The following is a 26,512-nucleotide window of genomic DNA, read 5'->3' on the forward strand; positions in this document are numbered from 1 at the left end:
TTCCAGTAATAGAATTTATTTACCGAAGACATGAAATTTACCAAGTCAATGGGGTTTTCCCTACTCCTCTCTAGCCCCTTCTCATTATGGGAACTGTAGCTGTGATTCAGCAGAAGTCCTGGGGGAAGTGGAGGGGGCCTGAGCACCACCACCATTGCTGTGTTCCTAAGTGAAGCCTCTTTACTTTTCTAGGCCTGAATTTCTTCATTAATTGTTATCTAAAGAATCTTGTTACTAAAGTATATCACTCCAGAAACCCACCCCACATTCTTCCTGTGTGATCCATTTTCCAACTTTGCTGGACTATTTCCATCTACATTCAGACAGAAGCTCTACAAAATCCATCTTAGCCTTCTCCATGCCTCCACCTGCCCTGCAGATACTGTTTCATTTTGTATCTTCTCAGTTTACCTCCTTAAATAACCAGCTATACCCCCTCTTAAATTCATCTCTTTGAATTTTTTTAAAGATGATTTGTTTATTTGAAAGGCAAAGATAGAGGGAGAGGGAGGGGGAGAGAGAGCATATAAGAGTGAGAGCTTCCATCTGCTGGTTCACTCCCCAAATGGCCGCAATGGACAGGGCTCAGCAAGGACAAAACCAGGAGCCAGGAGCTTCTTCCAGGTCTCCCACCTGGGTGCAGGGGCCCAAGCACTTTGACCAGCCTCTGCTGCTTTTTCAGGTGCTCTAGCAGGGAACTGGATCAGAAGTGGAGCAGCCAGGACTTGAACCAGCACCCGTGTGGGATGCCAACATTGCAGGAGGAGGCTTGATCTTCTACACCACAGTGCCAGGCCCTGAATCTTTCTTGAACTTTCTCATCACAGGCTTTGCCCATTGCTGTTACATAATAATAATTCCTATAAATGTCAAAAGTGACTTCCATGTCTCTAAATCCAGTATTCCTTTCTCAGATCTTATCTTTCTTGATCCTTCAAGCAGCTTTGGATACTGTTGATCAGAACTTGCTCCTGTTTTCAAAAGAAAATTTATTTATTGAGCAGCAGAAAGAGACAGGTAGGCCGTGCTCATCTGCTGGTTCACTCCCCAAATGCATACAATGGCCAAGGGAACTCAATCAAGGAAACTCGACTCAGAATCGGCAGAAACCCGATTATTTGAGCCATCCTCTATCTCCCACGGTCTGCATCTGAGGGAAGCTGGAATCGGGAGCAGAGGCAGGCATTGACTTGGGTATGGGACACAGGTGTCCCAGCTGGCAACTTAACTGTTAGGCCCAAAGGCTGCCTCTAGAGTTAACTTTGAAAACACAAACCCACTCATGTTTCTCCCCTGATGCGAGCTCTCCAATTTTATTATCTTACTCAGAATAAAGGTCCAAGGTCTGAGGAGGCTCATACAGGCTCCCCTATGTTCTGACCTTGCCCCCACTACCCCTCCTCATGGCTCACACAGCTCCAGCCACAGCATTTTGTAGTCAGAAGCCCATTTCAGGGTCTTTCACTTGTGGTTCTGTGATTGAAATACCCACCCGGGTTTGAATGTGTCCTCCATGGTTCACCCTAGCCTCAATGCAACAGTGTTGAGGGCTGGGACCACTGAGAGGTGATTTAGGCCGTGAAGGATCTGCCAAGGATCTGAATGGATTAGTGCCATTCTAATCCTTATAAAGGACAGGTTTGACCCCCTCTGGCATTCTCTCTCTTACCATGGGATACCTTGTGCCATGTTACGATGCAGCAAGCAGACCTCACCAACTTTATTCTTTAGTCATAGACTTTCCAGTCCCTGGAGCTGTGAGAAAATACATCTGTAAGTTGTCATTCTGTAGAATTCTATCATGACAGCACAAAATGGACTAAGGCAAAATTCTTCCACCAGATATCCCCATGGCTCACATGTTCACTGCCTTCAAATGGCACCTTATCAGTGACAAGTTCTTTGATTGACCTCCATTTAAGTATACCCCCATCCCTTGCAATAACCAGCACTTCCTATCCCCTTTTCCAGTCTAATTTTCTCGATGGCATGTGCTCATATCGACATTGCTTAGTCTAGAATATAAGCTCCAAGAGGACAGAGACTTATGGTTTTGTTCACTGCTGGGGTGCCCAACTCCTAGAATTGTACATGGTGCTTAAAGATATTTCTGAATGATTTGCATGAACATATACAACTGGAGTGTTGGGAAAGAAGATCACCAAGGTCTTATTCAAACCTGCTTCTCTGATTTTGTATAGTTAGTAAGCATTTACTCTTTCCCACCAATAAGTTGAAAAAAAAAAATAACAGACCCAGCTGAATTGATCCATTTAATCATATTAGCAAATGAACTCACTGACACCTCATAACAGCCTTGTGAGATCAGTGGCATTATTTCCATTTTCCAGATGCAGAAATTGAGGGATACACAGGAATGGAGGTGGGTGTGTGGCATGGCGGTTAAGTTGCTGATTGTGATGCATCTAATAGTGGAGTGTCTAATTCGGGTCCTGACTTCTCTTCCAGCTTTCCTTGACTGTACACCTTAAGAAGCAGCAGATTATGGCTCAAGTATTTGGGCCCAAACCACCCCCATGGTAGACCTAGATAAAAGTCTTGGCTCCTGGTTTCAGCCTGTCCCAGCCCTGGCTGGATGTTGTGGCTATTAAGGGAATTGAACCAGTGGATGGAAGAATCCAGTCTATTTCTCTGCCTTTCAAATAAAATGAAAATATAAAAAGTTATATGGAAGGGGATATATATATATATACACACACACACATATACATACATACATACACACACACACATACACATATATATGTATATATATGAAGGACTAGCACCTAGCTCAGAGCCACACATCTGATAACTGACAGAATGGGGACATGAGATTCTGAGGTTATGAAGCTACAGCTCTTTACCCTATGCCACATGTAATACAAAAATAACATCCTTTAAAAGCAACTTTAAAAGCACTGGCATCCCATATGGGCGCCAGTCTTGGTCCCGGCTGCTCCTCTTCCGATCCAGCTCTGCTATTGCCAGGGAAAGCAGTAGAAGATGACCCAAGTGCTTGGGCCCCTGCACCAATGTGGGAGACCCGGGGGAAGCTCCTGGCTCCTGGCTTGGATCGCCACAACTCTGGCCGTTGCGGCCAACTAGATAATGAGCCATCGGATGGAAGACCTCTCTCTCTCTGCCTCTCCTCTTTCTCTGCCTCTCCTCTCTCTCTGTAACTCTTTCAAAATAAAAATAAATCTTTAAAAAAATGCATCCTTTAAAATGTAACTGATGTTTAAATATTTTCATTTTTACCATTATTCCCTAAAATATTTTATTGTAATAAATTTCAGACATGAATATCAAAAACATTAGATTTATGGAGTATAGCATACTTACTAGTAGACGATACAATAAATTATGAGAATAAAAAATTAGTATACTTCTCTCACTTTTTCCTCTCTGGTTGCTTCCCCCCTCCCTTTCCTTTAGCAATCAAATTATTTGAGCTGCTTACTAGTCCTTGATGTCTATGAGGACACTTCAAAAAGTTCATTGAAAAAACAGAATTAAAAGATATGTAGGAGCGGGTGCTTGGCCTAACCGTTAAGCCGTTCTCATCCCCATCAGAATGCATGGGTTAGATCCACAGATCTGGCCTAACTCCAGCTTCCTGCTGTTAGAGACCCTGGGAGGCTGCAGTGAAGACTGAATCATTGATCTGACAGTCAAGTGAATTCAAGGGAAACCTGAAGTGCATTCCCACATCTATGCTTTTGTCCTAGCAGGTGGCTATTGCAGACATCTGAGGAGTGAACCAGCAGATGGAAACTGTCTCTGCCTCTCAAACTAAAAACATTGAAAAATATATATGAGGTTTATTTGGGTGCAAAATATTTTGAAACCCATGTATATGAGTATTTGGTGTGCCAGAAGCTGTGCTTTCATTGCAACTACTGGAGTTTTCACATAGTTAGTAGGGGGTTACAAATTCACCTGAGGGATTAGAGACAAGTTATTTCCTTGTTTTGTAACTACCTTCTCCTCAACTTCGGGGTGCCAGTGATGCTTCATAATTGGGCATCTTTATGCTGGGGAGAAGGGCGGGGGCTCCAGGGCTCACACAGAGGGGCTCTGCAGTATGCCCCATAGGTGGGGCCCCTAGTGTGAAGCAAAGGGGAGGGAAACATGAGAAACTCATCAGAAGAATACTTTGTGCAGAACACTTCACATTCTCATTTTAATGTTCATTTAATTTTTAAATAATTTTTATTTGAAATAGAGTTACAGACAGAGAAAGGTCTTCCAGTACTGGTTCATTCCTCAACTGGGCTCAATGCCAGGAGCCAGGAGCTTCTTCTGGGTCTTCCATGTGGGTGCAGGGACCCAAGCACTTGGGCCATCTTCCACTGCCTTCCCAGGCCATTAGTAGAGAGCTAGATCAGAAGAGGAGCAGCCAGGACTAGAACCAGTGCATATATGGGATGCCAGTGCCCCAGATAGAGGCTTAGCCTCCTGTACCACAGTGCCAGTCCCCTTATTTGAAAGGCATAGAGACATACACAGATGGAGATCTCCCATCCCTTTGTTCATTCCCAAATACCCACAGCAGGCATGACTGGGCACAGTGGAAGCCAGCAGCCTGGAACTCAATCCAAGATTCTCATGTGGGTGTCAAGGACCTAAGTACTTGGGCCGTCACCTGCTGCCTTCCTAGAATGTGAATTTAGGAGGATGCTGGGACCAGAAGTAAAGCTGCACTCAAACCCAGGTACCCTAAGATGTAGACATCCCAAGCGGTATTTTACCCACTGTGTCAAACACCCACCCCCTACATTTTCACTTTATTTTTTTAAGGATCTGTTTATTCAAAAACTCTTAACCTCTGGTTTACTCCCCAAATGGTTGCCACACCCAGGGCTAAGCCAAGTTGAAGCTGGGATCCAGAACAGGTCTCCCACAGGGGTGGCAGGGACCCAGCGTGCTTGGCCCATCTTTCACTGCACTCTCGTGCACATTAACAGGAAGCCAGATCAGAAAGGAAACCAGCACTCAGATATGAATGCTCATGTTCCAAGTGGCAGCTTAACCTGCCTCACCCTGCAGCCAGCCCCTACATTCTCATTTTGAGAATCTCAACACCATCCTGCGATGGATGCATAGGTACTGATTTCTCAGATGAGGTTCAGTGGCTCACAACTAGTAAACTTACAAAGCTGAATCCATGCTTGGGTATTGTCACCTACAAGGCTACCCATACTGCATCATATTTCTTAAAGCAAAAAATCAAGAGCCTAAGCATGACAGAAGGATTAGGGCACCATGGGTATCTCAAGTTTCAACCAACAACCAGATTTCTATTACAATGACAATTCAATGCTAAGGTTAAAATATAGCAAGCACTTAGTGGACATTAGCTATACATCTATAATTCTATGAATTTAAATTATACAGCTTTTTAAAAAATTTGAGAGGCAGAGTTTCAGAAAGGGAGGGAGAGATGGAGAGAAAGGTTTTTAATTTGCTGGTTCACTCCCCAAGTGGCTGCAATGGCCAGGGCTGGGCTGATCTGAAGCCAGAAGCTTCTTCCAGGTCTCCCACATGGGTGCAGGGACCCAAGCACTTGGGCCATCTTCTGCTTTTCCATGCTGTGAGAGCTGGGGCGGAATAGGAGCAGCCGGGACTAGAACCAATGTCCATATGGGATGCTGGTGCCACAGGCAAAGGCTTAAGCTTTGCCACAGCACTCTTTTACCCAGCAACTAAGACATTTCATTTCACTTTTCAAATTATCAGGATGGGTGTTCTGTGCAGAATTTATGTGGCTGGGTGGGACACTCAGATCCCATACTGAAGTGTGGGGTTCCAGTCCCAGCTCGGCTTTCAGTTCCAACTTCCTGCCAACACACACCCTGAGAAGCAGAAGGTGGTGGTCCAAGTAGCTGAGTGTCTCTCTCCTTCACATGGGAAATCCAAATGGTGTTCCAAGCCTGGCCCAGCCCTGACTGTGGGGACACCTGGGGAGTGAGACTTGGGCATGAAGTTCTCTTCCTGTTTTTGCATGTTTCTCTTTTTCTCTGAGTAAATGTCACATTGAGTAAACTTTTTAAAAAAGGATTTATTTATTTATTTGAAAGTCAGAGTTACACACACAGAGAGCGACAAAGATAAAGACAGGTCCTCCATCCACTGGTTCACTCCCCCACATGGCTGCAATGGCCTGAGCTGCCCCACTCTGAAGCCAGGAGCCAGTAGCTTCTTCTTTGTCTCCCACATGGGTGCAGAGGCCCAAGGACTTGGGCCATCTTCCACTGCCCTCCCAGGCCATAGCAGAAAGCTGGATCAGAAGAGGAGCAGCCGGTGCCCATATGGGATGCCAGTACTGCAGATGGTGGCTTTACCTGCTACACCACAGTGCCAGCCCCAACTCCTTTTGAAACAGCCACAAAAAGGATATTTTCAAGTGTGTATATGACAAAGAATGACCCTTTTAAAGAGTGACTGTGGGGGCCCAGCACCGTGCTGTACTAGGCTAAGCTTCTGCCTGTGGTGCTGACATCCCATATGGAAGCTGGTTCATGTCCCAGCTGCTCTCTTCTGACCCAGCTCTGCTAATGGCCTGGGAGGCTAGTGGAATATGGCCCAATTGCTTGGGCCCCTGCACCTGTGTGGGAAACCTGGCGGAAGCTCCTGACTCCACGCTGTGGATGGGCCCAGCTTCGACTGTTGTGTCTATTTTAGGTGTGAACCAGTGGATGGAAGACTTCTCTGTCTGTCCTTCTATGACTCTACCTCTCAAATCAATAAAATCTTAAAAAAAAAAAAAAAAGTGAATGCAGGCTAGACCATGAAAAAGCTCATGAGAATTACCTGGTGATAGAGGATCTGCGGTTTGGGCAGGAGCTTTCAAATATATGGGGATAAAATTGTCTTTGTCCTTTGAAAGGGAAGCATGCTTTCAAAACAAATAATGTTAGTTTTCCCCTGCACCCATGTTTGTGAGTGTGTTCACCACAAGTAGGGAGTTTCGCAGGGAGGGTAAGGTGCCCTGACCCCTTGCAGAATGGCCGAGCGAGGAAGGCAGCCAGCATTCACACCCCCTCACGCGTGTGATGGGCAAAGATGTTCCTAGCTTTTTGCTGGATACTCACCTCCAGCGGCTTTGAAGCTAATACCAATTTACAATTGTCAAGAGCTTGAGGAGTAGGCATCTTGTTGATGAGCCCCTCCGCCTCCCCAAGCTGTGGTTCTCATACAGCTGCTGAGTGCAGAGCAGTGGCATTAGGCAGGAGTCCCAGCTCAACGGGGAGCACTTGAAGCACAAAGCAAGGGAAGTGACAGGAAAGCAGCAAGTGGTGCTGTGTGACAGGGTAGCGGTGTGCATACCTGGCCGTGTGAAAAGGAACCTTCTTAGCAATTCTTTCCAGGGGAAGCAAGGGACCAACGAAGCTTTGGAGGCTGGCTCATTTATCTTTTCCAGCTGCCTCCTCTGTTCCAGTCACCTGCCTGAACCTGCATTGATAATGTGCTAGCATCACCTGTGTGTACCCAGCCAGCTCATGATGCAGCCTTGGCAGCAAAAGCTTCTCAGTCTTCAAATCTGTCAGACAGTGGAGACCTGCAAAATGTGAGAACTGAAGAGGTTCCCAAGATCCAGTCCGATGGGGAAGTGAAGCTTGCCCATGAGCCCAGAAGTGGTAGAAAGAGGCGTTAAAGTAGCATTGCTTGATATCTTAGTGTGGACCACAGTCCAGGAGGAGTCTCCAAGCCAATGAGTTCAAGAGTTACTAAGCTGCAGTCATTTCCAGGGTTGCACCGTGTGCATCAAATTTGGCCAAGGCTGAAGAGAGAAGTACGGGACAGGGTTTTCACTTATTTCATGCATGATGAAGTGACTTCTTTGCAAATCTGGAAAAGGGTGGGAGGCTGGAAAACTCCTGTAGCTGCAGCTGTTAACTGAAGCCAGGCAGCAATGACTGAGAACATGCAAGAACTGCAAGTTTGTAGTGTAAAAAAAAAAAGAAGAAGAAGAAGAAAAAAATGGGGTGCAGAGTTTATTTTGGGGCATTTTTGAAATACATGCTTATTTCTTTATAATGAGCATGCCCATGAATTTTTAAGACTCTTCATACATCTGTCTGCCTCCTCCTGGGACTGTTTACCCCATTCCTCTTGATGAGTGCTTGCCCACTATTCAGATGAGAAAAACTTTTTGTGGAAGAGTGGGTGTGAGGAGAAAGGCAAGAGTCTAGTAGCAGTGTTGGCCCCAGACCTGAGCAATATGAATTCAAGCCCTTATAGACCTCCTAGACAACACAAGGGGAGAAACCATCTAAACCGGTGGTGTTATTCATCCCTGTTTCATACTGCCCACTCACCCTAAGAGAACAAGCTAAAAAGAAAGGTGGAGAAAAACCAGGGAGTGAATATATGGAATACGTAGCCAGTGAAATATACCCAGTATTATTTTAGATAGCTTAATTTTTAGAATAACTGTCTAGGAGTGGGTGTTGTAGCACAATGTGTTAAGCCACAAATCCTGTATTAGTGTGCCTGAGGCACAGCACATGCTAGCCACAAGTACTTGAATTTCTGCTGGCTGGCTTCAGCCCTGCTGTTACAGTCATTTGGGGGAGTGAACCAGTAGATGGGAGTCATCCGTCTCTGCCTCTCAAAGAAAAAATTTTTATCCTTTTTCCTCTGTGAGGCAGCAGTGATTATGGGAGTAAAGGAACTTCAAGATAACACTGAGTGCATTAAATAAATATAAATTTTATTAAAAACACTCACATAGCGTTATCAGGAATGATATAATAATAAACAGCTTTCAAATAACCTGCATTCATAACATTACAATACTTACATTATTTATAACCATCCTTGGATTTTATAAACAAACCAAATTGCTCATGAAAATGAAATGAAACTAAGTTAAAAAAATAAAGCATAGAAAATGCACACAGAAGTTCATTATCTTAGTGTCAAACTGCAAAGTTTCCTACACAAGTTAACCACTAGCTTTAGAAGTGAACTGTACACCACTGTGCGTCAATCAGGATGAAAAATTCATTCAAGTAAAGTTGACACCACTCAGAAGCATTTTCAAGTATGGCTATATAGTCAACCTGATATTCCTATACAAGCAAACTGTAGATCTGCTTTCCATTCATTCTAACTGAGGCAGGTTGGATATATACAATTACAGATGTGATATTTACAATCTTCTCTCTTCTTTCCTACCTAACCTCTCCCAACTCCCCAGATTACACTTCTTGCTCTTGCTGGCTAGCAGTTTGACAAATGACAGTGGGATGATGTAGAAACCAAATATTCGTTAGGGATGGCTGACTCAGTATCGCCAAATGCACAGAGTAACCCATTGCTTTGGATTAGGTAATTGGAAAATATTAAAAACTCAAAAGGCCTCCTTTGATTAAGAACTGATTTGAAATGCTACTAAGCAAAAATGTACTTAAACGTAATTGTACAGTCTATTGCACACCATACCTCAAAAGTGTTTTGCCTGTTTAGAGAAGTCCTTGGGGGAACATTTACCTGTATTGGTAACAGGATCAAAAAAAGCTTTAATTAGAGAATTAAAACACTGGCCAACAGCCACTTGCCATGCTCCTACCTTATAGTTTTCCCTTTTATCAACTCAGTGCATTCTGTTATCATTAATGTTTTTGTCCTGCTTGACACAGTCAAAAGATTCCCCAAACTTTTAAAATGCTTTTTACAATAAAAAGAGCCAACAAATTTACAAAATTAGTTTTAGTTCCATCCGTACAAATATAAGTGAAATAGGAGGGATTCAAAATAAAAGGGTGAAATCCCTGAAAAAGAATATATTTATTAACCTACAACAATTTTACATAAACACAGGTGACGTGTTGGCATAAGGAGAACATGAGCTGAAATATCCCTGAATTTTTAGAACAAAAAGGTTGAAGTTCAAGTTATACTTGCTAAGAAATCAAGTACTGAAAAAGGTATGCTTTCTTAATAATTAAAAATAAAAAAAGACTTGGAAAGAAGCGATGGTACACAATGCTCTAAGCTTTCACTCTCAGTTCACTCTCCTATTGCCAAACTAGTGTTGAGGTATATGACAAGTAGGAACATCACTCAAACCTTTTATGAATTCTTAGCTCACATTATGATATATTTGTAGCAGGCTGAGTAGCACCATCAGGATCTGAATTCTGCTTCAATCTCATATATATGTATATATTTAATTTTTTTTACAGTACTAAAATACTAAAGCATCGCGTTAAAAAAAGTTTTGTTTACAATTTAATTTACTATACATCTCTTTCGCTTCTTTATACAAATTAATGATTTAAAACCACCACAGCAAACCAGCTGCCTGTTTTTTGTTTCTTTTAAACCAACAGATTCACGTGGAACTAACCCTGTTTATTCATCTTATGCAGGCATCAGTCCGCTCAATCTTTCTGGTAAAGAGGACACTTAAGCTAAGAAATGACAATATCACAATGTACATAATTATCAACACAAAGGCAGACTGCCATCCGGCTCTGGGAAGAGCACGCAGATCCATGAAATGGCACAGGCTTACATGAACAAGTTCTGAGTCTGTAGCATGCGGCTAATTATGACCTGCAGATGATACAAAAGTTCTGAAAACTGTACATATTTGAGCAATGAACTTGTCATACAATTTTGTATAAAACTGTTTTACAGTATAGCATGTGAGATGAGCACCAGAAAACATGTTTTGTGGACTAATGTATTCCCTCGAATCCAGTAAGCCCCACTGTGGATTTAAGTGGCTGTGTTAAAAATGGACATGTTGCTCATCAGCAGATGCACGGCTAAAAGCAAAAATTTTTAAAAGCTTTGTTTCATTAAAAAAATCAACTTTGCATTCTAAAATGAAAGTAAACTTCTTAAAAAAAAAGTCTCAGTACCTTAGCATTGTTCAAGTTGTCAAAGCTTAGGTAGACAAAGTGCGTCTAAAACACCATTTAAAATATTTATACACTTTATATTTGTACATGTGTGTGCACATACACATGTGTGCATATATGTACATAGATACGTTTATTGTCCTACAAGGACTTCACTGGATGAGCAAAATCCAGAGGCCTTTAAAATGTCCACATTTTTACAAACTAAGCTTGTGTAAGAATAGGTAATTATGATAAAAATTTGAATGAAAAGGTACCCCCTTTTATTCAAGGGCATTGGAGTACACTGATAGCATCTTGATGATATAAAGGCATTAAATTTTCAACTGTTAAAGACACCATTTTCTTAGCACCATTTCTTAGCACATCCAAACAAATTCAGTGTTTTGCTGCTATTCATTTATGCTTCCTGCAACTATTTTGATAAATAAAATATTAAGATTACAGTAAAAACTGCATGTTAAAAAGCCATAATTCCAGTATTTCAGTACATCGTATATTCAGCACCAGATGGTATTGTAATATTCCTGCAACTGTAATACTACAGTACTTGTGTTCCATGACTATGCAAACTTGATGTTATTAAAAGTGGTCACAGATGTGTGGCATAATAAGGGGGGGAAAAATCACATTTACATCTCCTCCCATCCCATAATAGAACCAGTGTTAAAAATGTAAATTGTGGAACACCTTCTTCCCCACCTTCTTTTTGCATAGAATGCTTTGGTCTTTTCCCTAGACACCATCTGTGAGCACTTGGGCAAATGAAGTGCTGTGGTAAGACCCCCTCTTGTGTTGCTGGGAGCTAGAGGTTTTCCCACCACGTTTGTCAGGAATACTGTGACCTCTCCCCATTGCCCACATCACGAGAACGCCACCACGGACAGGTTGGTTGTGGTCTTTTCAAATGAGGTAACCGACCAAAGGGCCTGCATCATATGTATCTGTTATAAGGCCCGGTGACGCGTGTGAAGGCGTACGGGGATGTAGTTATGGTGGAGTCTGTGGTCGCGGACATGGTCCTTTCAGCAAGGGACCTGAAGAAGCGCAGGTACGTGCGCTCGGCAGGTTCCTGTGGCTCAGTGGGCTCCCGTTTGCCTTTTTTGCCGTGGGTTTTCTGAGGCACGTAGTCCGGGCCATACTTCTCACACTCTTCCTCTTTCTCACGGGCTTTTTCGGCCATTTTGGCTTCCCAGAGAGCCAAGCCGTGTTTTGGCTCATTCATGCTCTTATGCTGATAAAAGACAAGTGAGACCCTGGAGGGGCGGTTCCTGTTGGGATCCGTTAAAGGGGTGGTGGCATGAAGCTCACGCTTTGCACACTCGATGAGAATAGACCCATGAGCAGGGGCCACTGCCACTCCCCCGATGTCAGGATCCAGAAAATTCTGCTCACTGTCTGACCAGACCTCATCATTTTCTCCAGCAGCAGGAGCCACGGCCTGGACTGGCGCCACAATCTGCTTTTCCTGACTGTTAGCATCGCTCAGCTTGTGCAGGCCGCTGGGAACAGACGGTGATCTATGGTGACTCAACCCCGGAAGCATCTTAGGTAGCCCATTAGCAGTGTGGGAAAGAGCGTCATTCTCCTTGTTCTGGAGATGGAGGGCATGCAGAGAGCTGTCCAAAATGCCTGGCGCTACACCATAGTTATGGATGATGTGAGAAGATGGATGATGGTCTCCATTTTTATACTCTGCATTTGAGTTGTTCAAATTGGGTGGTAGTCTAGAGATGGCGCCCATGAAGTGGCCATCCATTTCATGAGTGGAGTAAGGAGGAAATGTCCCAACGTGGTGAGCATTTGGTCTAGTGGTACAACTGCTGAAAGCATCTCCCTGCATATTTTGGTTGCCATAACCCAAGTACTTAGATGTATAATTCTGGCTGTTTCCAAACCTTGTCTGGTAAAGCGTGTGGATGGGTGGTAGATTGAGCTTAGAGAGAGGGTCTTGGCTTGGATACCTGTATAGATCCATGGGATGAGATTGGGGAGAATAGGAGCCCAGATATGGAGAGCAGTTGTCCATGGATACATTTCCGTTGCATTGAAAGGATGGATATTGATTATTTTGATTTAATAGGCCAGGGTAGGGGTTCATGGAATTAGAATATGAACCTGCAGTTTGAGATGAGGTGGAATAAAGGTTCATAGTGTTGGCGCCTCCATAAATATCTGAAGTGTGTGAAGATCCTGGGTGAGGACTCACTGGATTGAGCCGTCTCATGTACACATTTGTGGACCCGGAAGAAGAGTAAGAGTTGGTGGCCTCTGATGGAGAGCTGCTAGTCCAGGCGTGATGTGGTGGTGGCTGCTGCTGCTGCTGCTGCTGCTGCTGCTGCTGCGGATGGGGCTGGGGCTGCTTTTGTTGTTGGGGCTGGGACTGTGGGATGACTGGTCCTGAAAGTCGCAGAAGTTCTGGGAATAGGGCAAGAAAGAACAACAGATATGTTTACTGACTGTTTCATGAAGGCTGGTGAGGATTCTTACATGAATATGAGAAACACCCCCAGGATTATTCACTACTGTTTAAGGAAGGACAAGATCCAAGCCAGGGTGCTCATGGCTGTCCAGCAGAATTGTTTTGTGATCAAAGCTTTAGAAATAAAATGCAGAGTGCTCCCAGGTCAGTGAAAAAAGTAATAAACATGCAAAGCCACACCACTAAGAGCGCCACGTTGCCTAGAGCTTCTGAACATGCTGCCGCCAGAAATGCTGTGCTCCCACACCCCATCTCCCTGCCTTCCTCAAGAAAAGTTTCTGTACCACCACCTTCCAGTGCCTCCGTGACTCGCTGCAGGCTGACTCACAGAGCAATAGCCACAAGGTAATGATCAGTGTGTGGCCCCTCCCCATTCCCAATGCTGAGTTCCTAGAGAAAGGACTGTAACATATTTAATACTATTTCACCACAGCCTGGAGTGCAATAGAATGTTATAAAATTCAAATCAAGTGACATAGATGTTATGGAAGACTTAGTAATGTTAAAAGTGACATTCATTTCAGCATAAAAATCTGCAACCTTAATGCAAGAGCAAGCTTTCTAGAAATGAGTAGTGTGCATTGTGGTGAGTGCTGGTTCGGGTCACAGCTACTATACTTTTTTTAAAAGTTTTTTTAAAATATTTATTTTATTTATTTGAAAAACAGAGTTACAGAGAGAGGTCTTCTATTTGCTGGTTCATTCCCCAATTGGCTGCACCGATCCAAAGCCCGGAGCTTCTTCTGGGTCTCCCAGGTGGGTACAGGGCAACAAGGACTTGGGCCATCTTCTGCTTTCCCAGGCCATCGCAGAGAGCTGGATCAGAAGAGGAGCAGCCAGGACTAGAACCGGCACCCATTTGGGATGCCAGCACTTCAGGCCAGGGCTTTAACCTGCTGCGCCACAGCCCTGACCCGTGCAGCTACTCCGCTTCTAATTTAGCTCCTTCTTTATGTGCCTGGGAAGCAACAGATGATGGCTCAGGTTCCTGGCTCCTGGATTCCACTATTGCAGCCATTTGGATTGTGCAGCTACAAATGGACAATCTTTCAAATCCACCAATGCAATGTAAAATGTTTTCCATACAGGAAAACAGATTTTACAGTGAACCTATAAGCAACATCAAGTAGTGAACAGGATATACTGCTCTTGGTGTGTGTGAGTCAGTCAAAAAAAGTTGTTTGATGCTGATTTTTTTAAACATCCTAACAGCAAAGAAATTTGACTTTAAAGCAATGAAACTGGCATGCTAAACTTAAGATACATTTTTTTGTCAATAGAAGTATCCAAAGTTTGAAATTCTATACAGTATTAAAGATGGATATAAAGCAAGTAGTATTGAAGAAAAATATTAACCTAGCATTGATAAATACTGCTCCACCGAAATTGGCCGGCGCCGTGGCTTAACAGGCTAATCCTCCGCCTTGCAGCGCTGGCACACCAGGTTCTAGTCCCAGTTGGGGTGCCGGATTCTATCCTAGTTGCCCCTCTTCCAGGCCAGCTCTCTGCTATGGCCCGGGAAGGCAGTGGAGGATGGCCCAAGTCCTTGGGCCCTGCACCCACATGGGAGACCAGGGGAAGCTCCTGGCTTCGGATCAGCATGATGCGCCGGCCGCAGCGGCCATTGGAGAGTGAACCAACGGCAAAAAGCAAGACCTTTCTCTCTGTCTCTCTCTCACTATCCACTCCACCTGTGGAAAAAAAAAAAATACTGCTCCACCTATTACTACAGGTGTAAGCTGTCTTAATGGGTATATAGAACAGGTACATGCAGAGTCCCATTCTCATCTGCCTATCTTCCATAAATCACACTTCCAGACTTATTTCAATAGGTAGTAGGATTCTTGTCCTTCATCCAGTATTCTCTTACTAATGTCCAGTTGACTCACTGCATCCAAACAACTGTAGGTGGAAAATGATTTCTTTGAGGAAAAAGACATCTGTACTGTAGATATAGTTTATATACAAATGGTATGTAAAGAACCTGAGCACTGGGAGTCTTGGAACAAATCCCCCTCAGATACTGAGAGATGATTGTACTGATTATTTACTATTTTGGAAGAATTCACTGGCATTATTTTTACTGCATCTTAGCATTGCTACCACCAAAATTTAAGGTCGTCTTATCCTACTCTTGGTATATTGAGTCTGTCTCCAAACTTATCTGCACTACCTCCCAGCCATTGACAGACTATCAGTAATTTTGCCATGTCACTTACCTATTTTTTAAAAATAAAAAACTTTATTATAGATTATATGATGTGGTGCAGCATCTCATTACCATGTCTGAAAGCAAAGCCAGACACTCGTTACTTGAAGACTGCTAAAGAACTAGAACTATGACTGAAGCAGCCTTCCATATGAACAATGGCCATTTTTAACATTTTTAACCATCACACAACACATCTAACACTCTGCTTCACGTTATACTTACCTGCCAACTGCTTAGTCTGGCTTGCATTTTCAGTCTGTTTTGTACGTGATGAGGCTGACTTTTCCTTTTCATTCTTATTTGAGCTGTTCTCCAGAGCGGAAAGCTTTTCAGCTGCAGCTTTCTTGGCTTCGAGTTTCCTCTGCCGGCAGGTCTTGACGGGCTCTGCTAACATCCTGACTTTCCGCCGAAAAGAAGTCAGAACCTCAATGGCACCGTTGCGCTTCTTCTCCTCCTGAGCCTCTACGCTCCCAAACTCATCCACATCAGAGATTTTGTATAACGGCAGAACGTGGAGCTGCTCATCATCAGGTTTTGCTCCAATTTCTCGATTGTCTTCTTTTGTGAGGGTGCACACCTGGTAGGGAAATAAGATTTCAAAATGGGTCAAGGTATTTTTCTCACTCAGTATTCAGATTTCTACTGGTAGCATTAAGATAGAAATAGTCCATCTGGGCTAAGTCAACTTTTTGTTGTTTCTTCCTTTCTTTTCTTTCTCTGTGTACTGTTACTATTTCTCTCCATAATTCAAAAAAGAATACCACCACTCACAAGTAGTTGCTCTGAAAAGGAAGAGAAAGAGCTATTTCTGTTGTCTTTGATAATAATGCCATTCTTTTTAAAGTCACCATCATAATGACTTAGAACATTAGTATTTCGTGTATTTGATCAATGGTGAAAATATCCAGGAAAGCACAAGGTGAGATGAATTCACTGGAAGAAACCATCAAATAGAATGTGATCTTGACAAATAATTTATGCCAAGATGGTGTTAGAATTTGTCACCTTTTAACAAGAAGTCTTCCAAATTCAGGTCTTGTTATCTTTTTTCTAGCATGTATTTGTCTAGTCAATTTTTCTATTTTATCTTATAGGCCCATTCCCCTTGATTCTAATCATCTTTCTCATCTCTCCGATTGCAACCCCCTTGCGGGAAGGCAATGGAGTCAGGAACACACCTTCAGCTAGTAGTTTTTGGTTCCATTTGCCAGAATCCAACACAAACTCATAAGGAGCAGTTGCTCACTGCATGTCCTGAGATGATTTAGATGTTCATGTGATTGAGAGGTCAGCAAACCAGATGGGACCTTGGCCTGTGAAAAGCCTAAAATATTTATTATCTTCCAGTATCTCATCTAGATCATTAAACTAACATCATCTTTGCTTCAATAAAAATGCCCCATGAGCTTCTTTAAATGACCTTGGCTATCGTCTACTGCCTCCCTAGATTTTTTACCTATTCTAGAATGTAATTTTAATGACTGTAGTCTGTTTTAAACATTATTGGCCATCTTCCTAAATAAACCTATTTGTGTTAATTTATAATTTCTTCACCTGACCTTTTTTGTCCTTTATTTCTGCTCTGGGCCACCACTGTACACACAAAAGGCAGCACTATGGAAGCTTGATGGAACCCTGCTCCACTTTAGGGCCTTACTCATTTCATCCCCTTCTCAATAAAGTTCAATTACAAGACCTAGCCCATTGTGATATGCAAGCAACATGGGTTGTTTTGCATTGTGAGCCTTCTGTGATAATAACAACACATTTTTCATCTGCTACTTTGGCTTAACTGATTGTAACTAACCTGGTATCTGACATAGAATTTTGACTGTCATAACCAGCGATGCATAGTCACTGGTTTAGATTAGCACTAGAAATTTTCATTATTCTCATATGCTTTTAAACTGTCGTGATAGTGCCATTTATGCTGAAAACACTATTGTCCCTTGCCAACTACAAGAAACATGCTAGTCTAACCGGATGCTTACTTGCAGTTTTTTTTTTTTGTTTTTTTTGTTTTTTTTTTTGACAGGCAGAGTAGACGGTGAGAGAGAGACAGAGAGAAAGGTCTTCCTTTGCCATTGGTTCACCCTCCAATGGCCGGCACACCGCGCTGATCCGGAGCCAGGAGCCAGGTGCTTCTCCTGGTCTCCCATGCAGGTGCAGGACCCAAGGACTTGGGCCATCCTCCACTGCCTTCCCGGGCCACAGCAGAGAGCTGGCCTGGAAGAGGGGCAACTGGGACAGAATCGGGCGCCCCGACCAGGACTAGAACCCAGTGTGCCGGCGCCACAGGCAGAGGATTAGCCTGTTGAGCCGCAGCGCCGGCCCTTACTTGCAGCTTTTTACTCTTCAATTGGAGGTGCCACTAAGCTGCCTCAGCCCCACTTACCACTGTGCTGCCATTATGCATGTTGTGCAAGTCTCTGTGGGCGTGAGCACAGAAGTCCAAACAGGCAGTGACCCCTGAGAATGGGCGGCCTTCCTTCAGACCAAGACGGCATTCTGGTGCTCTATGTTCATATTCAATCTGAAAAATAAAACAGTATATATTAGATTCCTTTATTTTAGAAATTTTTAACATACATTTTTAAAGATTGATTTATTTGAAAGTGTTACAGAGGGAGAGGGAACAGGAGAGAGAAGTCTTGGCTGCAGCAACCTGGTTGGGCCAAGCTGAAGCAAGGAACCAGGAAACCCAACTCAGTCTCCCATATAGGCCACATAAACCCAAGCACCTGGGTCATCTTCCACTGCCTTCCCAGGCACGTGAGCAGGGAAATGGTGCTCAGGTGATATGCTGGAATTGCAGGCAGCAGTTAACCTGCTATGCCACAATGCCAGCCCCTAGAAATGTTTATACTTAACATCCAGAAATGTTTTATACTTTACATTGAGAAACATAATGGAATGAAATACATCAAATATCTTTACATAAGTTATTTTAGTGTTGCTTAAGTATAACTGACAAACACTGAACAGCAAATATGAGACTACTTCAAAAAGTTCTTGGAAAAAGGAATTAACGATACCTTTACCACAAGGAAAATAAAGCATAAAACTATGACACATCTGCAAGTTTCTTCATGTTCCTTTATAACCGATTTGTCCCACTGTGTTCCCAGACAACTACTGATCTAGAATTTCATATAAATGAACCCATTTGGAGTTTTTCAAATTTTCTTAAATTATTCATTTACTTGAAAGAGTTCCATAGAGGAAGAGAGATAGAGATCTTGCATCTGGTGGTTCACTCCCCAAATGTCCACAACAGCCAGTGCTGGGCCAGGCTGAAGCCAGGAGCGTGGAGCATCATCCCAGTCTCTCAGGTGGGTGTGGGAAACCAAGCACTTGGGCCATCCTCTGCTGCTTTCCCAGGCACATTAGCAGGGAGCTGGATTGGAAATGGAGCAGCCAGGTGTTGAACTGGCACCCATATGGGATGCTGGCATTGCAGGCAGAGGCTTAACCTATGCTGGCCCCTGGAGTTAAATTTGTGTATGTAGTGTGAGGCTAAAGATCAAGATTTTACTCAAATATGACTAAATATTGTCTTCTTATAATTGACTTCTTTGGTTGAAAAATAGACTATATAAGTGAGGGACATCTATGGACTGCCAGGTCTTCAAAATAAAGCAAGATAAGCCCTTAAATGCTTCTGTTCCCTTATATATTTACTATGTAGATATGTATAAAACTCAGAAATATCTCTTCTGCTGGTTGCATAGTCCACTGACCCAGATCAATAATACACACCGTTGGGGCTGGCACTGTGCCTTAGATTGGTTAAGCTGCCACCTGCAGGGCCAGCATCCCATGAGCAGCTACTCCACTTCCAATCTGGCTCCCTGCTAATGTACCTGGGAAAGCAGCAGAGAATGGCCCAAGTCCTTGGATCCCTGCCTCAACATGGGAGACCTGGATGAGGCTCCTGGCTTCATGTTGGCCCAGGTCCGGCCATTGTGGCCATTTGGGGAATGAGCCAGTAGATGGAAGATCTTTTTTTTTCTCGTTCTCGTTTAAAAAAAAAAAAAAAAAAAGGCAATATGAGCAAAATGACATTTTGATAACTGATTAATATTTGTAGCCTTTGTCTCTACTGTTGAAGAACAGTGTTTTCTTCCTATTTGTTGAATTCTCTACTTAGTGGAGAGTTAATCTTATGATTACAAAATAAACAAAGTATATCACTAAAAATTAAATGCTCCTAAATCTATATATATGAAATATAAGAAAATTCTTTACCTTATAAAAAGGTATGAATTCAGAGGAAACAGAGTAGGTAAATTATTATTTAGGATTAGTCCTGTGTATAGCTCTTTAATACTATCAAGAAATGACAATGTTTATTACACATTCCCATGCCTACTACAATGGCATACTCTGCTAGGATTCCTCCCCAATGATGAGTCTTCACCGTCTGTCAATGCACTGTTTCCCTGAAATCTTTAACCTCTCCTGCCCATTTCTGCTTGCCAAGCACTTGACCACTGGCTTCTCATCCTCTGCTCACACCCAAATGCTGAAGGATCCAGAATCCTATCCTGAGTTCTCTTTCCCCTTTATAATCTCTACTAGTTTTTATGCTAGCCAGCATGCTTTTTTCTCCATCTAATTAAACTTGATGCATGTCAAACACAAAATCTACCTTCTTCACCCTTTTCTAAAGCTTATTTATACATGATAACTGACACTAGTTTAAAAAGTAAAAACAAAGGGGCTGGCAATGTGGCATAGTCAGCTAACCCTCTGCCTACAGTGGCAGCATCCCATATGGGCGCTGGTTTGTATTCCTGCTGCTCCTCTTCTGATCCAGTTCTCTGCTATGGCCCGGGAAAGCAGTAGAAGATGGCCCAAGTCCTTTGGCCCTTGCACCTACTTGGGAGACCTGTTGGGAAACCTGAAGGAAGTTCCTGGCTTTGGATAGACCCAGCTCCAGCCATTGCTGCCATTTGGGGAGTGAACCAGTGGGTGGAAGACCTCTCTCTCTGTGTAACTCTAGGTCTCAAATAAATTTAAAAAAGCAAAGTGAAACAAAACAAAAAACCCATGGGAACAGGGGCTGGAGTTGTGGCCTATGGCAATAGCAACCCCTATGGGTGCCAGTTTGTGTTCTAGCTGCTCTACTTCCAATCCTGGTCCTTGCTAATGGCCTGGGAAAAGCAGAAGATGGCCCAAGTGTTTTGGGCCCCTGCCGTAGGAGACTTGGATAAAGCTCCAGCTCCCTAACTTTGTCCTAGAGCAGACCTCACCATTATAACCATCTGGAGAGTGAACCAGCAGATCAAGCTCACTGCCAGACTATTATTTCTGTCATTTCTTTAGCAACTTAAAATGACCTACCCAATGATTTCAATAGCTTTTCCTAATCTTAATCTGTTATATGTAGTTAAAAAAATTTGGAAAAACCTGTTATCTGTACAAGATGTGTGTATCCTGAACAGCTTTCAAACTGCTTGTGAGATCAGGGAAGAAATCATTGGGACTATAGCTTGAAAGGCAGAGTTAGAGAGTGAGCGAACTTCCACCCACTGGCTCACTCCCCCAGATGAGCTGGGCTGGTTCAGAACCAGGAGCCAGGAGCTTCCTCAAAGTCTCCCACGTGTGTAGAAGGTATCCATTTGGGCCATTTACTACTGCTTTCCCAGGCACATGAGAAGGGAGCTGGATCAGAAATGGAGCAACCAGGACTCAAGTCAGTGCCTACAAGTGGCAGTCTTACTCACTAGGCCACAACATGCTCTATTGGATAGTATAATTTTCATATCCAAAACATATGGATTCAACAAGAACAGAGAAAGATGGAATAAAGGAAAATCATTGCTTAGAAGTTACTCTTGGAAGTAAGTAGGTCATCAATAATGATTGTTAAAACTTACCTGATTATTATATGCATCAGGTGCAAGTTTCTTATATATCGGTGCCAAGAGGGTGGACAGGTTTTGCAAATGAGATTCCAGTTTCTCTTCCTATATAAAATGAACAATTCCATGTATTAAACTTGAAATCAGTTCTTGACATATGAAAGAGACTATCAATTAGCTTATTCTTTCAAGATTATATGCATACACAGTATACTGGGCTTTTCTAATGAAATCAAGCACCTAACACCATTTCTAAGTGAGAAGCTGGACAACATAGCATCTATTTTTATATGCACTATTAAATATGTGGCTATTTGGTTTTCTAATAATATTAACAAGCTTTATGCTCTGTGTGGATATTTGGCACTTTCAAAACTTTAAGGCTAAGTTAGGGGTACAAGAACAAAACCACTTTTTTTTTTTTTTTTTTTTTTTTTTTTTTTTTGACAGAGTGGATAGTGAGAAAGAGAGAAAGGTCTTCCTTTGCCGTTGGTTCACCCTCCAATGGCTGCTGCAGCTGGCGCACTGCAGCCGGTGCATAGCGCTGATCCGAAGCCAGGAGCCAGGTGCTTCTCCTGGTCTCCCATGGGGTGCAGGGCCCAAGCACTTGGGCCATCCTCCACTGCCTTCCTGGGCCATAGCAGAGAGCTGGCCTGGAAGAGGGGCAACCGGGATAGAATCTGGCACCCCAATTGGGACTAGAACCCGGTGTGCGGGCGCCGCAAGGTGGAGGATTAGCCTGTTGAGCCACGGCGCCAGCCAAAACCACTTATTCTTAAAGAGGTCACAGCTGGCACTTACTGTCCAACAAGCTGCCAAGGAAGATGAACTTTTACAATTATCTGTATGGCTTAATTTTACTATTTCTAGTCATTTTTTAATGACTCTCAGTATGTTTATACAGATAGCATTTCAAAAGTGGAAATAATCCCTCAACAATATAACCACGTGTAAAATGTTCAGGACAATAATGGAAAATTGGTAAGGTTTACATGAAAGAAGAAATGCTCAAATATTTTCTTTTAAAAGTGGTAGATATGGGGCCAGCGCTGTGGCTCACTTGGTTAATCCTCTGCCTGCGGCACCGGCATCCTATAATGGCGCTGGGTTCTAGTCCCGTTGCTCTTCTTTCCAGTCCTGCTCTTTGCTGTGGCCTGGGAGGGCAGTGGAGGATGGCCCAGGTGCTTGGGCCCCTGAACCCACATGGGAGACCAGGAGCAGGCACCTAGCTCTTGGCTTCAGTCGGCGCAGTGCCGGCCATAGTGGCCATTTGGGAAGTGAACCAACAGAAGGAAGACCTTTCTGTCTCTGTCTCTCACTGTCTATAACTCTACCTGTCAAATAAAAAAAGTGGTAGATAATACTCAATTGTTCTAAGAAAGAGTGACTTAATGAGAAATCAATTATTTGCACATTTATATTGAAGTTTAAATATCGTTTAGTTACTTGAATCAATTATAGTAACTAGTAACTTGCTAAAGCTCATGCCACATACATGAATAAAAATGTTTTTTCCTAGATAGAATAGATTGAACATGTCTTGCATATTTAAAATTTAAATGATAAATGATATGACAAATATTCACTTAGTTTTTTATGTCTACTTTTTTTTTTTTTTGACAGGCAGAGTGGACAGTGAGAGAGAGAGACAGAGAGAAAGGTCTTCCTTTTTGCTGTTGGTTCACCCCTCAAAGGCCGCTGCAGCTGGTGCACTGCGCTGATCCGAAGCCAGGAGCTTCTCCTGGTCTCCCATGCGGGTGCAGGGCCTAAGGACCTGGGCCATCCTCCACTGCCCTCCCGGGCCACAGCAGAGAGCTGGACTGGAAGAGGAGCAACCGGGACAGAATCCGGCGCCCCGACTGGGACTAGAACCTGGTGTGCCAGTGCCACAGGTGGAGGATTAGCCTATTGAGCCGTGGCACTGGCCTACTTACTTATTTTTTATTTTCATATACTTGAAATGCAGAGCAACAGAGAAAAAGGAGAGAGAGATCTTATATCCAGTGGTTCTTTTCCCAAATATTCATAGTCAAGGCTATTCCAGGAATTAAATGCAGATCTCCCATATGGGTGGCAGGGATCCATGTACTTAAGCCACCACCTATTTCTTTCTAGGGTATACATGAGCTGAAAGCTGTATGGGGAATGCAGGTGCCAGGATACGAACCAGCACTCTCATATGGAATGTGGGTGCTCAAATGCCTGCCCTCCAGATTTAGACTTACAGCCATTTAAGTCTCTGGAATTAACAAAGAATCAATAGAAAAGGCCATAGCTGGGAAGAGTTTATATTACTTATATTTCATCTATTTTATTGGTATAATATGGTCATTATATTGAGCTAAGTCAATCAATTATGTGCCTACAGTCAAATTATTTTGAGTCATCTACCCTCATGAATTCTAGATTGTAAGTCAGGAAGTATACCAACCTCTTTTGGATCATCCCCAAGCAGTTTAAATTTCCTCGGGACCTTGCTTCTGGCAAATTTACATCCATTGTAGTACATGCTCCATGAACAACCAAATGAAAAGGAGGCACCACAGGTCTCTGGATCCAGCCCCTGACAAGCACAGGTTCTCCTGAGAAGTCAAAGGACCAAGTTCATGGCTATGGATAGCATTATTTAAGCTGTCAATATCATATGCTGGGTATGTGTATGCACAAAATAAATGTGACTAAATGAATTAACTCTATGAAGTTGTTATACCACATAAATTATAAAACTATTTCAATTGATGGTACACAAATACTTCATATTCAGCTAAGTAGCACCCAAAGAAAGAAAACATTTATTAGCACCCTAGAACTCAGAATAGATTATATTTGCCTATTTTTATACTTGATATATATGGATGCACAGGGCTTCTTTTACATCACATTTTGCTTCGCCATCCACCCTGATGCATATAATGATACTTTAGACCACAAATTGACAATTCTATGATAGATGGACATTTTTAATGCTTTTAACTTTTTGGCTAAAACCAAATATTATACTTTCGAAGCCCTAGTGTAATATATCCCAAAACATTAAACAAAGCAACCTACAAAGATAATTATAATGAAGTAGTCTCATAGATGTTAGTATTATTTTGAAGTTACTATATACATGTAATGATATATAAAGAAATGATTATCAATGTAAAAAAATAAGAACTTCAGTGTAAAATAACAGGGAAGCAAGCTAATATCCCATATTCCAAATATGATTTCCCTTCAAAATGAATACATGCTAAATTTTCTTAATTTGACAACCAAAGAGGCTTAGTATGCATTTATTCAGTCATTTGTCTATATTAATATCCATTGGTTTACAAACAGTTGATAAGGAAAAGTTCTTTTAAAAAAAACCCTAGTGTTCAAATGCAGAGGTAATGTTTCAATTACTGTTCTAAAAATTCCCATCAATAAAAGCAATGACAATACTGATAAATATTGTTCAGAAACCAGGAAAGTAACAAAAGGCCTACAACAATATTGGAATTGTTTGTAGAAGAAAAACAATGGAATTTCAGTAACAGTGAGTTCTGTATGATTTTATCTCACCCTGTTCCATGGTACCCTTGAAAACAAACAACACCTTTATGACAAAAACCAACAGGGATATTCAATATTCTCAAAAGCCTTACATTCAGAACTGATATTATTTCATCTATTTGGAAGTTTCCTGGAAGATCCCACTTTCCATGTTGTCTTCATTTCATTTGACTCCTTAAAGATTTTTGTTGAAAATAATCAGAGGCAACTGTTAAACATTTTTGCTGTCGAAATAGAGGATAACAGGTAGAGCAAAACTCGGAACCAAATGGTGGAAATTAAAGTGTCCATAGGAGGCCTTTCAAAGCTCCAATATGCTCACAAAGACCTGAGCTCTCAGCTTGAGGTCATGCACAAGCAGGGAATGCAGTTGGTAAGGCAGAGTTGTAAAACACTGGCTGAGTGTTGAAAACCTACTCTAACACTCACACAGACCCCTTTGAAATGACAGAGATTAGTTTCAGACATCTAAGGAATTCTTGTCTAGTCAATAGCTTAACACTTAGGGACTTCCATGGTTACAGATGGAAAAGGTAAAACTAAAAATAAAAAGAGCTCCCATTCCCTGCAGAAATCACAAGGCAAACCAATGGAGAAGGGAACTGAGCACAAGTTACCATATTATTTTAACTACCCAGTTTGAACTAACAAAATAGAAATAATAAAATATGGTCCATTTAGAGGAAGACAGTGGTCAATAAAAGCTGTCCCTGAGAAAAGCAGATATCAGGACCCCAGAATTTTCAGTTATTTCAACTATCCCCAAAGAGCTGGAGAAAACTCAATTTTAAATAACTACAAGAAATAGGGAAAACGTATGTCAGAAAATATATTTATATATGAAAATTAATATTCAAACTGAAATGCACAGTATCAACAGATTTAAGAAAATAGGGAAAAGGAAAAGGTACAGGGGAAAAAAATTGGGGATTGATCAATAAGGAAAAAATTTTTTAGACTAAAAAATGAAACTAGAACCTTTGGATGTCTCTAAGTAAAGGAGAAGAAATACATTTTAGGAGCTAATAGGTAACTGCCATTTAGCATAGACCCAAAGACTACCATACCTGGCAAGACACTTTTAAAATCAAGGACAAAAAAAATTCAACATCTACAAAATACAAGTAATATTAAGTATTTTCAGTACCATTTAACAGCTGATATCTCATGATAAACAATGGAAACCAGGCAGCAATGGAATGCTGCAAAAAAGCAGGCAAGAAATCTAAGTAGCCCACTACATTGTTATAAATTAATGTTAATTTTAATACTAAGGTAAACAAAATTACTCCAAAAGTGGAGAAAAATGAAAATGAAGATCTTAAAATGGCATTTCTGCACCTGGAGGTCTTAGCTGAGACCCATGTCTCCCTGCTGGGAATGAGAAGAGCACTGGAAATAGCCACTCATGTAAACAAAAGGAGACTAGCCTACAACATCCAACTGGAAATAGCCTCACAAACCTACACACAGAGACCAACCAACCAACCAACCAAAAAAGGCAAAAACATTTCACCATAGAAGCTACTCT

At 42.2% G+C, this 26,512-nt stretch overlaps 2 protein-coding genes across 3 annotated transcripts in view; one reads left to right on the forward strand and one right to left on the reverse strand.

Annotated features, from left to right (window-relative positions):
• The window catches only part of PPA2 (inorganic pyrophosphatase 2), a 229,728-nt gene extending 219,849 nt beyond the window's left edge, over positions 1-9,879 (forward strand). The window contains exon 11 of the mRNA XM_062199795.1: positions 9,832-9,879. Within this exon, the coding sequence (XP_062055779.1) occupies positions 9,832-9,864 (33 nt within the window). The 3' untranslated portion in view covers positions 9,865-9,879. The remainder of the gene's footprint in view (positions 1-9,831) is intronic.
• Positions 9,880-9,981: 102 nt separating this feature from the next.
• TET2 (tet methylcytosine dioxygenase 2) overlaps positions 9,982-26,512 on the reverse strand; it is an 88,062-nt gene continuing 71,531 nt past the window's right edge. For both annotated transcript variants that reach the window (XM_062199789.1, XM_062199788.1), the window contains 5 exons: positions 23,873-24,023; positions 21,457-21,546; positions 17,970-18,107; positions 15,797-16,151; positions 9,982-13,298 (listed from right to left, as the gene is read on the reverse strand). In XM_062199789.1, coding sequence (XP_062055773.1) covers positions 11,815-13,298; positions 15,797-16,151; positions 17,970-18,107; positions 21,457-21,546; positions 23,873-24,023 — 2,218 coding nt within the window. In that variant the 3' untranslated portion in view covers positions 9,982-11,814. The remainder of the gene's footprint in view (positions 13,299-15,796; positions 16,152-17,969; positions 18,108-21,456; positions 21,547-23,872; positions 24,024-26,512) is intronic.

Source organism: Lepus europaeus, chromosome 8 (genome assembly GCF_033115175.1).
Source record: "Lepus europaeus isolate LE1 chromosome 8, mLepTim1.pri, whole genome shotgun sequence".
In the NCBI taxonomy this organism is placed as follows: domain Eukaryota; kingdom Metazoa; phylum Chordata; class Mammalia; order Lagomorpha; family Leporidae; genus Lepus; species Lepus europaeus.